The 11,102-nt window shown below is 39.7% G+C and overlaps 1 protein-coding gene across 1 annotated transcript; it reads right to left on the reverse strand.

Annotated features, from left to right (window-relative positions):
* Window positions 1-145: 145 nt before the first annotated feature.
* LRRC31 (leucine rich repeat containing 31) lies at window positions 146-11,102 on the reverse strand. Its single transcript, XM_041467920.1, has 10 exons — window positions 11,019-11,102; window positions 10,396-10,650; window positions 9,354-9,503; window positions 8,799-8,966; window positions 6,186-6,353; window positions 5,141-5,308; window positions 4,224-4,391; window positions 2,926-3,093; window positions 1,635-1,802; window positions 146-465 (listed from the first exon to the last, which is right to left on the reverse strand). The coding sequence occupies exons 1-10, from the start codon at window positions 11,029-11,031 to the stop codon at window positions 146-148; spliced, it is 1,746 nt and encodes a 581-aa protein (XP_041323854.1). The 5' UTR covers window positions 11,032-11,102.

The raw sequence follows: 11,102 nt of genomic DNA on the forward strand, positions 1-11,102 counted from the left end.
ATCTGTGTTGCAGAAGGTCAAATAACAGCTTTATATAACTGTGAAACTGTTTCAACAGATTATTAAAAACAGCAGTATTCTGAGACACACAATGCTTGGTTCATGTGCTGCTCCCAAAAGGCCTTCCAGACCCCTCCAACCTTCATCAACAGTCAAAACGAATGTTTCTTTTGTTGTCTTGATTAAAGCCTTCCATTTGCTTCCTCTGGGACTCTGAAAGGGCCCATCTTTGCATGGCCAGCTCTGCCAGGGCTGGCAGCTGTGTCAGTGCTGCCAACAACTCCCCAAACCATGGCCCACAGTCCCGGCAGGACGATGGCCGGAGGCTCACATCCAGCTCTGAGAGTTCCTTGAATGCTCCTAAACCTTGGCAGAAAACAGCCCAGCCTTTGTCAGAGATGTTGTTGTTATAACTCAAATCCAGCTTCTGCAATCTGGCTAAATGGCCATCTTGCCTCAGGGATGCTGCAAGAGATGACAAATACAAACACAATTAATAAATCCTGGTAACTGCTTTAAAAGCTTCTCAGGAAAGAGAATGGTATTTTCATACCTCACTTCAGCAGTCAAACAGCAAGATTTAACTCCTCAGCAACATAAAACCACTTGCTGCTGATCTCAGAAAGACAGTTTTATAACAGCTGAAGGAGTTTACAACATGTAAAGCACAGGCAGTTCAAAAAGAACAAAGTACTGAGTGTCAACCTGAAAACCTTGGAGTCAGTTGGAAGGAGGTTATATCAAGTGCCAATTGTAAGAGGCAGACAGGCTTTACAGGGAAATTTGGAAAGAGGAAAGCAAAACTATGTGAGGCTGCATGACTGACTACAACAGCCACCTCTCACTGTGGGAGGGCCAAATATACCCTAAAGAGGTCCTTAACATATGATTGGCAAAGGAGACACCCATCAAGGATGATGGTTTTTAAAGCCAAAAGTATTTTGGCTTCACCTCACCAGATTTCACATTCCAGGGCCTTACAGTTGTCACACAGCTATTGCCAGTGTCAGACACTCAAACCCCTGAGTCAGGTCCACAGAATCATGAGTATAAAATCAACAAGTTTTTGAAAGGATCTTAGAATTTATTCCTTTCTCAGGTTCCTGTTTTCCAGTATTTTTTAGCAGCTGCTAAGAGGTGGGTGAAAACGTTTGTGGTTTAATTCTCCCCCAGTAGTCTGACTCCAGAAACCAGCCTAATGGTTGGGAGCTGGTAGTGCCTGTATTCCTGGCTGTCAGCACAGACATTTTCTCTAAAGTACTGAGCCATAAAACAGCATCCAAGCAAAATAAAACTCCTCAGATACAGCTTTTAATATTTGATATAAAAAACTGATGAAAACCCTACATTTTCTAAATTATGCTATTTTTTGTTTGGTTGGGTTTTTTCTTTTGGTATTAATAGATAAAAGTGCTTAAAGATTCTTTGCATTTTAGCCTTTTCAGCTTTTCCACTGGGCATGTCCGGGACACACAGAAAAATGAAAGCCCTTTGTGGGAAAAATACTCCTGTATTTTCCATGTTTTCATTTGATTCATGCAAAAACGTGCTCAGCCCATGGAACAAGCCCCTTCTGAATTGTGGTCTAAATGCCCCAGTTCCTTGAGTGCTAGTAAATACCATGTTATACTTACTTAGAAGTGCCAAATCTTCAGCCACCAGGTTACAGCTGCTCAGTCTTAACACTTGAATCTCCGTTGCAAGCTTTAGTGCTCCCAAAAGCAGCTTTAGGTTCCCACCAACGCACTTATTCCAAGAAAGGTCTAATATCTCCAGTTCAGGAAGGTGAAGGGCAGCCTCAGCTGAAAAGATTAAGACCAGCAACTTCTGCTTACTAAGAGAAAACAACATGGCCTCAACAGACACCTCACCTGCAATTCACCCGTAAGTAAGATCCTAACAGCCTGATTGCTTGTGCTTAAAATGAATTCTTTTATCCCAATAAAAGTCATTAAAAAAAAAAAAAAAAGGCTTTGCCTATAGAATCTATCAGGACTCTATGGAGAGGGTTTTTTGTCTTTCTATTCAAATTATTGCCTTGGCCTGTTGCACAGGTTTCTTTTAAATGATTTTATATCAATTTAAAGACAGCGATTTTTTTGCTGTGAACTCACTGTTTAAGGTGAGATGCTTTGTATCTTTTGACTGCTCTGATTTCCATGGTGTCACTCTTACATAACTGTAGTGATATAAACATAATACTCTTTCTGCAAGGTCCTCTAAGGACCAGCTTAGCTTGCTACTGCTTCTGCTGGAGGCAGTCAAGTCTTACTCCAGGTTTAATGTCAGGAGTAAACTGTATGAAAGAGAAGTGCACAAGACACAGTAGCTGAGAAATCCCTCTGTACTAAGATTTCATGTGCCATATGGAACACCTATCAAAGGCCACTAATCCAGAGATTTGCAATAAGTAGGCAAAAGAGGCTGAATTTACATATCCTGTGTTAGAGTGGACTTTTCTTCACAGCTGTGCAATATCTTTTCCACCCCTGCAGTCATTTCCTCCATTGCTCCATGCTGAACTCTGCCCCAGAAAAATTCTACTGAAATTTTCACCTGCAGTGGGGTAAAACACCCTCGGTCAAAACTTTACCCCACTGTGTGAAGTGTTACATCCAGACTATGATTACAGCATAATATAAAATCATGTTTTTCTTTTTTCCCCAAAATTAAGGAGTATATAAAAGCTCACTATCAGACAAAGGACTAAGAGAACTTCATCCCCTCAGGTATATTAGAGGAAGTCATACAATTCTCTTCTCTTGCAGCCTGGTCCCACAAAGCACTGGTTTCATCACAGGCTTTTTACTCAGGACCTGAGATACAATGTAATGATGATCCTTGGAGTTCAGCCAAAGGAGAAGGGAATGCTTTGTCCTGCAGGGATACACAGAGAATGGGCACACTTTAAAGAAACATTCTTACCTAGTGATGAAAGGGACTCTTCACCTAAGCCACAATTGCTGACGGTGACAGATCTCAGCTTTGGTAAAAACCTGAGCCTGCTCAGAAGAGGATCTGATGAGAGTCCTACATTTTTATTTGAGGATAAATTCAGCTCTTGAAGATTGGAGAGTAAAGGTATCACCTGGGCTACAAAAACATGAAATATTTATTAGACAGTCACTGATCCATAACAAATGTGTAGTTGTAGAGCTTGACATAATTGTTGTGTAGCCTGACATGATCTCTTTTCTTTATAAATCAATCCAAAAGTCAAGGCCAGCCAAGTTTTTACACCCAAGTTAATGGTGAGTAATGTTTTAGACCATAAATAGCCTTGTCATTTTCAGTAAAACTTTCAGAAGTATTCCATACTATGTGGAAGGTTGTCAGAACATGGCTTCCTGGAAATTTTCTAGGTGAAGTAGGGAATTTCCACATCCCTTCATTGTTAACTGAAACTTCTTTGTCTTAATGTTATTCTCTATTATAAAATAAATTAAAAATAAATTGTGATTGATATTACTAATACCGATTATTTCCTAAAACTTCATCATCATCAAATCTTCAAGTTATCTTCTTTGTCATGGAAAACAGGAGGTGGGCAATATAGGCTTTGAGTCATGAGATTTTTTTGTTGTTAAGAGTAAAAACAAAGTTATGATAACAAAGAGAGAGAAACAAACTGTCTCACAAATTGATTGGGAAATGTCTTTTTCTTCATAGTAGTGTTTATAGCTGCATCAATTCAACCTGGAGAAAGCACACAGCATCAGCAATGCAAGATCTCCTAAAATCACCCTCTTCTTGGTGTGCAGCTCACCAAGGAGGTTTTAGGCAGTTATATTTCCATGCACGTACCCACCATTAACCCATGCAGCTTATACCACTGGGGGCTCTGCCCCTGGATATTTCCTAAATCATTGATTATCCAAAAAAAAGCTATGTTTGGTGGCAGTTCCCACATTCCCACTGTGGGTCTGAACCATTGCAGATTCAGATCCTTAGTCCCACATGGGATCAGACACTCTGAGATTTCCTTTTGTTCAGCAAAAAACCCATTCCATATTGATCAAGAAAGCTCTCACCCACACTGCATTTTCAGAGCTGCCTAACAAAAAAAGTACTGAGCTCAGCTCTTCTGCCAGGCAGAATCTTTTATGTCTTCTAACAAAAAAAAGTACTGAGCTCAGCTCTTCTGCCAGGCAGAATCTTATGTCTGAGATATTTTCAGAAGACAAAACCAAGATCCTTAATGAATTTCCTCAACATGTCCTTACACAAAACAGTCATGTCCTCTTCTGTGACACAGCACTGGTGAAGATCAAGGACTTCCAGATTTTTCAAGCTGGCCAAATGAGCTGTTGATGCTTTAAAGCCACCACCAATCTCTCTGTTACACGAGATGTCTAATTTCCTTAGCTCTGCAAGGTGCTGTAAAGCAGTGTCTGAAATGCAAAAGGGAACACGTTGGTCACTGGCTGCCACAACAGCCCAGGTCAGGGCTTTGGCATCTATTTACTTCAACGTCAAAGTCTGCACAAGGTATTGCAGGCAAAGCTCCTGGGCTAAGCTCCAGTGTATAATCACAGCAGACATTCAGTAATGCAGCAAAGCCTCCCTGTCCATGCAGCTCCATTCTTCTCTGGGAGAGCAGGTGAAGGTGAGGCCAACTCATCCCTCACATCCAGTCAATCCTCAGCCTATTGCAGAAATTACTGCTGGATGTGCTCATTAATGCCAGTTGTATTGCCACATCCACTAGGGAGAGACACAGATAACAAGACCATTTCATGTGGCTTCACTGGACACTTTAAGTGGTAATGGTGAATTTGGATTTCCTTTGGAAATCAGGATTAGCTTGTTAAAAGTTAGCTGGCCTGTCTATGTCCTTGTCTATGTTCTATCAGGGGAAAGAGGAAGCTCGTCCAGGGAGCCACAGCCCTGAAATGTGTCTCAGATAAATGGTGTGGACGGTGGCTCTCCCCACTGACTTTCACAAGCTTGGGCTCAGGGAAGATAAATTCAGCTCCTGCTGAAAGCCCCTGTAGTCTTTTACCAATCCTCAAAGAGCAAATCATGATTGCCCATTAATACTGCCGAACCATCAGCAAAATCCCACCTCATTGCCTTTCCTAAATGGTTTTCAGATGTACAATCTACTCAGAATGAAAGTTTTCTGAACATAAAGTCTAACCTAAGCCCTGGAGGCTGTCTTGCTTTAATCCACACATGTGCAAGTTTAACTCTTTCAAGCCTGGCACATTTTTCAGATCCTGAGCAATAACCTTCATGCTGCAGCCAATGTTTTTGTTGATAGAGATATCTAATATTTCGAGGTTTGGGATCACATTTAGAAGTTCAGCTGGGAAAAAAAAAAAAAAAAAAAAAAAGAAAAGAAAACCAGAATTGGTAATTGTCTAGAATACATACAAGATGAACCCTAGAAAAATACAGCACCATGATAAACAGGAAGATGTGGCCAGGGTTTGCCTGTCAGTGTGGTTTAGACTTCCTAATTTTCTGCTCTACCTAAACAACACAGTAAAATAAAGACTGGGTAGGAATAATGAAAATCTGTGAAAAAAGTGTTTATAAAAATAAAAGTGAAAAAATACAGGGACTCTTAGAAAAATACAGAGGAATAAAAAGCAGAAATACAAGCACAAAAAAAATTTTCTAATGAAAATACAGAGGAATGTCTGTTACATATGGGGCTCCTCCTGCAGTGGAGATGAGAGTCATGGGGCTTCTCTTTACTGAGCAAAACCCTTTTAAACACACAATGAGATAAAAAGACCACACAGGATTAAGCTACAATGGTGAGAGGACTGAAGGGAAGGATGGGCAGTGGTTGCCAACTAAGCCTAAATTCCCAGTCCTCAGATCTGCTTTCCAATCCCATGGCTAATTACATATTCAGCTGCTTAATTTTGAGAAAATAGTGTTGGAAATTCTGGCACACATTTTTTGCTGAAGGTCTCAAAAGATACAGAAACCCTGGACCACTGAGGCAGCCAGACTGTGGTTTAGGTCTTCTCAACCCTCCCTCATATGATTAGAGAGAACAACTTTCTTCTTTGGAAGGAAGTGCACTAAATCCCCACATCATAAATACTGTTATAATGCAGAGATTGAAATAAATTAACTTTTCACTGATATTGAACTCAATACAGCCATTATCTAAGTCAAATAAGTTCCATTTTTGTGAAGCCAGCCTCAGTCCTGCTCCATGGACACACCAAGGGATTCTCCATCCTTTGCCGTCAGGTTACAGTCTGTAATTTTCAGACATTTTAATTTGCATCCTTCCTGAAGTTTTTTTGTCAGCAGTGATAGTTTTCCACCTATGTTACTGTTCCATGATAAATCCAGTTCTTCAAGCTGAGAAACAATTTCAAATGCCTCTCCTGCAACAGAAGTCCAGAATGAGTCATCCCATGTATCAATTTCAATGCAAACAAAAATACAGGTTTGGAATATATTAAAGAGGAAGATTAGCTACTTAATACTCAAATTACTTTATGATGAATGTCTTTCCAGGAAAATTGTTAAATAAATGAATTATTGCTTCTGCAGCAATGTTGTATAAAATCTCACATTGTCTAAGGAGCAACATAGATCACAAGTCATTGTCACAGTGCACACAAACCTGAAATTTATTCAGGTTCCCAAACCCTCATGAGGCTGCTTGGCCTGTGCTGGGACCAGCCTAGAGGGAAATCAATACAAGTGACAAGTCTGAATTTACTGTCCTGTAGAGTTCTCCTCTGTTTTATTTGGCAAATTTCCAACATCCTCTGTACTGCATCCACAGGTCATTTTGGAGGGAATGAAAGAATTCCTCTCACAACTATTTCTGAAACATCAAAGTTTCATTTCTGACAGGAATTTCTGACTCACTTCATAAGAAACCAAGATGAGCATTGTTTTGACTCAAACTAACTTTCCCATGATTTCAAGGCAGACAGAACTGACTTTTACTACATTCAGAAATATCAGCCTTGACACACCTGCCAATGTGAACTGTGTTAGTGCTTATTTGAATTACTAACATCCTGCTGTAAAATCCAGCTTCCTAACTTCCTTTGTAGAGGAGGGAGGCAGAGCATATTTGCATAAACTCATTCCCAAAAAAGATCAATTAATCAGACCATATGCAAATGCAATTTCAAAGTGTCATACACAATTTTTTGATCTAAAGTCTAATAATTGACAAATATATTTTAACAGTAATATCCTTTCATGTCTGTGTGGTTTTCATAATTAATTTTTCACAAAAGATTTATAATAGAAAAAGAATTACTTCTGTAAGTCAATATCCGGGTTTGAGAGGAAAGGCCACATATTAATTCTTATTTTTGCATTTATTTTAAATTATTGCCTCAGTGTTGAATACTGAGCAATGCTCTACAGTTAAGAAGTGCAGCATAGCCTGTTTCTGTTTGACATGAAGACTGTAACTTTCCAGACACATTTTCCTCCCAGAAGATAAATAAAGGAATATAACTCCAGGAATTGTTTCCTATCACCTTTCACAGTCAAGCTCTGAGCAACACATAGAATAGGTTGATATTATGATTATACTTCAGACATTGATTTCTAAGCAGGTTGTGCTGAGTCCACAAGAGGCCACATTTCTGCAGAGAAATGTGGACAAGGTCACACAGCCAAGGATTGGCTTAAATACACAAGTTGTTTTCAAAATCACAGGCAAAAATCAATGCAAACTGACTGTTGCTATTCCACGTGTCAAGGGCATCACATTTTGTCTGGAAATTCAAGTTCTGTGATCAATTTTTTGTCTGTCCCAGCAGAAGCTAAACTGAACTGGGAAGGAAACAGCACTGAATAACCCGGCAGAAAGAATCAATTGGAAAAATAATCACTAAAATTCAGAAGGAGAAAAAAAACCCAACAAACAAAAAACAAATCTATGAGAAGGGTTTGGAAAAGAATGAAATAAATTTGAAAAAAATAATAGAAAATTAAATACAGATTTCACACTCATCAGAAACAGAGCAGTTATTTTCACCAGCTTTTGTAGAAATGCTTATTTCCTCCCCAAGAGGTTGTATGACTCACTTTTGATCTACCACCATATAGGTCGCTTTATTTCTGAACCTTTCCTGGAAAAGGCTTGGACATGAATGACATAAACAAAGCCCAGCTTCATAACTCAGACCCAGTTTAGAACTTACAAAATAAGCAATAAGTTTTATAATTTCTAATTGATTGTGTTTGCCCTTCTTTTAAATACAAACCACAGATCCATTCTGGAGTAAACTCCAGGCCCAGAGGTGACTCTGTGCCAGAACCTGAGTGTGCAACACCACCTTAAAAACCTTTCCATCTCACACTTTGCAGAAAGCAGGGTGCAGGCACTCCAAGCAAAGAAGCAAGTAGAGGAATAAGCTTCTCCTAGACTTGAAAGAAACACCAATTCATAAAGCTCTGAGGCAGCACTTCTGGTTTAATTCTTCTCCCAAAAGACCATTGGGTTTTCATGATGAGCACTGACCTGTCCTGCAGCTCCAAGATCTAAGCTGACCCTATTGTGATTGACCCTGCTTTTAAGCAAAAAAAAAAAAGCAATCCAAATTAAAAATATTCTTTCCTGCAAATAGGACTGGATTCTCTTCCCTTCTGAGTATGAAAGCTTCACACCCTGTGGAATGAACTCTGCAGAGCTACCTAAAGGTGTAAGGTCACCCATAAGCCCAAGTTTCTACTGTTTCACAGCAGGAGTTTACTTTGCCCAGTGTGGAAGCAGCAGGAGTAGGATGTAGGAAGAGATGAGATGGATTACACTAGCCCCAAGCTGTCTGGAAGTAAATGTGTATGAAATCCTGTACCTAAGGAGATGACATCCTCAGCTGTCAGCCTGCAGTTGTTAAGTCGGAGGACTTTCAACAGGTTCATGTGATGAAGATGGGCAGTGAGAGCTTTCAAAGTTCCTCCAACACAACCATTCCAGGACAGGCTGATCTCTTCCAGCTCTGGGAGAAACGGCAGTAAAGAAGCTGTAAGGAAAGAGAAGAAAAAGCTTTTCTGTCTGCATGTTTCTGCACACCCTGGATATCACTACATCTTAATATTGAGAAGTTTTCTACAACCAATGCAGAATTATAAAGCCATGACAATTTGTACCTCACTTTTCTTATCTGTAGCTCGAGTGTAAGGACATTCATCTGCTTCATAGACCTGGATTATTTCTATATTTATATATATTGCATAATTGACATAATTTATTAATTAATATTTCTCAGGGACCAAGGACCATTAGATGAAATGTTAATATGGCCTGTATAAAAGACAGGGAAGGGAAAAGAGGAGAGGGAATAATGGAACAGGCAAATAAAAATTAAAGAAATACATGAAGTGATTAGTTGAATAAAATTTGCATTTACCCAACTCTGTTATATCTGCTGCACTTAGTGCACAATTATTTAGATCCAGATTCTTGCTGCTGGGTTTCTTTCCCAATTTCTCCATGAACTGGTTAAATCTCTGCTCACCAGATGATGACTCCGCTTCAGAAGTGAGATGTGAAACTCCATCTGAGCAACAAAGACATAGGGCCCTGGTTACCTCTGCCAATAAACACAAGGTGTAAAACCTCCCTGAGGCTGCCAGATGAAGACTTTAGGAAATTAATTAAATCTGGCAATGAAGCAGGCTCTATTTTTCATCAATGTAGACCAACATACTGACTGATAAAATCACTATATATATCAAATCAATACAAAAGTCCTCTTGCATTTTCATACATCTGTGTAAGGTTGTTCCTGCTTTTCTGGGCTTTGCAAAGCAAAAAAATACAGAAAATAGCAATCCACTCTCAGTAGCTGCCCTCTTATCATTTCCCCAAACTAATCCAGACCCCTTAGGACAAATGATGGGGTTCTAAGCTTTACCTTCCATATCCCTTTGAACAATAGTTCAATTTTCTCTGGAATGGATGTAAAGAGTATCCTTGTGTGTGCAAAATAATATCCATGAGGGATTCCCATTCCCTTCCCCTCCTCCTGCCCAATGCCAACTGATAGGAAACATCTGCTCCTGCTGTCTTCAGACTGCTTTAGCAGGACAGCAGGACAGAGACCCATCTTAAATAGAACAGGCCAAGCTACTGAACAAAGCTTGGCTCTGAAACCAAATAAGCTCTGGAACTAATGAGCTGACTTCAGCACTGACTCTCACATTGCAGACCAAGAGAGAAGTCACCCAAAGCTTCACCCTTCCTCAGCAATGTGGATCTCACTCCTTGCTTAGCATCTATCAAATCAGAGGGTATATTCTTGATAATGTTCTAATCAGAAGTAAATCCTGGCTAGAGGATAAACTGTAGGCAGCAAACACAGGATTTTGGCTAGCAAGAAAACAGCTGATTTTCTATGAAATTAAAATATATACACATACACACATGTTTCATTATTGTACCAGCAATACCTTCTACAGAGAGATCTTCCTCTTCACTGGGATCATCAGCTCCATCATTGCTTATTTCTGTTTCTTCAATTTCCCTTCTGTCCTTGCCTTCAGATTTCCCAAAGTCAAAACCTTTGAAGAACTGTTTGATGGCTGAAGGCTGCTCTTTCCTTTTTTCAGGAGCACACTTCTTTCCTTGGAACTGTTTTATAACAAAGTCAAATGGGGAACTCTTTGGGTTGTTCTCTTCATGTCTATCCTGGCAGTTCTGGTCATCTTTCAGGGGATCAGCAGACAGAATTAGCATGAATTACAATTAGAATTTAGTAATGTTTACTCTTGCTTACCTTTTTTTCATAATGGCAGATGCACTGAGAATTTACCACCATTGCCTCCATCCAACTACATATCATAGCCATGATACAAGAGTTCAAGAGCAGAGCACTTACAATCACAAAAAGCTGAGGCAATGTTCAAAATCTGGCATGAATGTGTTGCCACAGCTGCATTCCTTAGAAATACAAAAATGGTACAAACCAATGTACCTTGATGTACATGCACAGTTACTGAGCTGTAGAGCAATCCTGCTTTCCCTGGCTGTGATTTCCTGCTGTAGAGAGGCATTATTTTAAACAAAGACATACCTGTCTTTTCCATTGGTACACCTGAGGTTCCTTCTCACACTTTTCAGTTTTTACAGCACTTTCAGGGTTTGTGGGATAGGTGAG

This window comes from Pyrgilauda ruficollis, unplaced genomic scaffold (assembly GCF_017590135.1).
Source record: "Pyrgilauda ruficollis isolate IOZ18807 unplaced genomic scaffold, ASM1759013v1 scaffold21, whole genome shotgun sequence".
Classification (NCBI taxonomy): Eukaryota; Metazoa; Chordata; class Aves; order Passeriformes; family Passeridae; genus Pyrgilauda; species Pyrgilauda ruficollis.

Bases quoted from the DNA above. Each gene is read 5' to 3' on its own strand.
- LRRC31 (XM_041467920.1), bottom strand. The intron at 1,803-2,925 runs GTAAGAATGTTT...TAATCTTTTCAG, and splicing joins AGAGTCCCTTTCATCACTAG to CTGAGGCTGCCCTTCACCTT. The intron at 466-1,634 runs GTAAGTATAACA...CATCTCTTGCAG, and splicing joins TGAAGATTTGGCACTTCTAA to CATCCCTGAGGCAAGATGGC.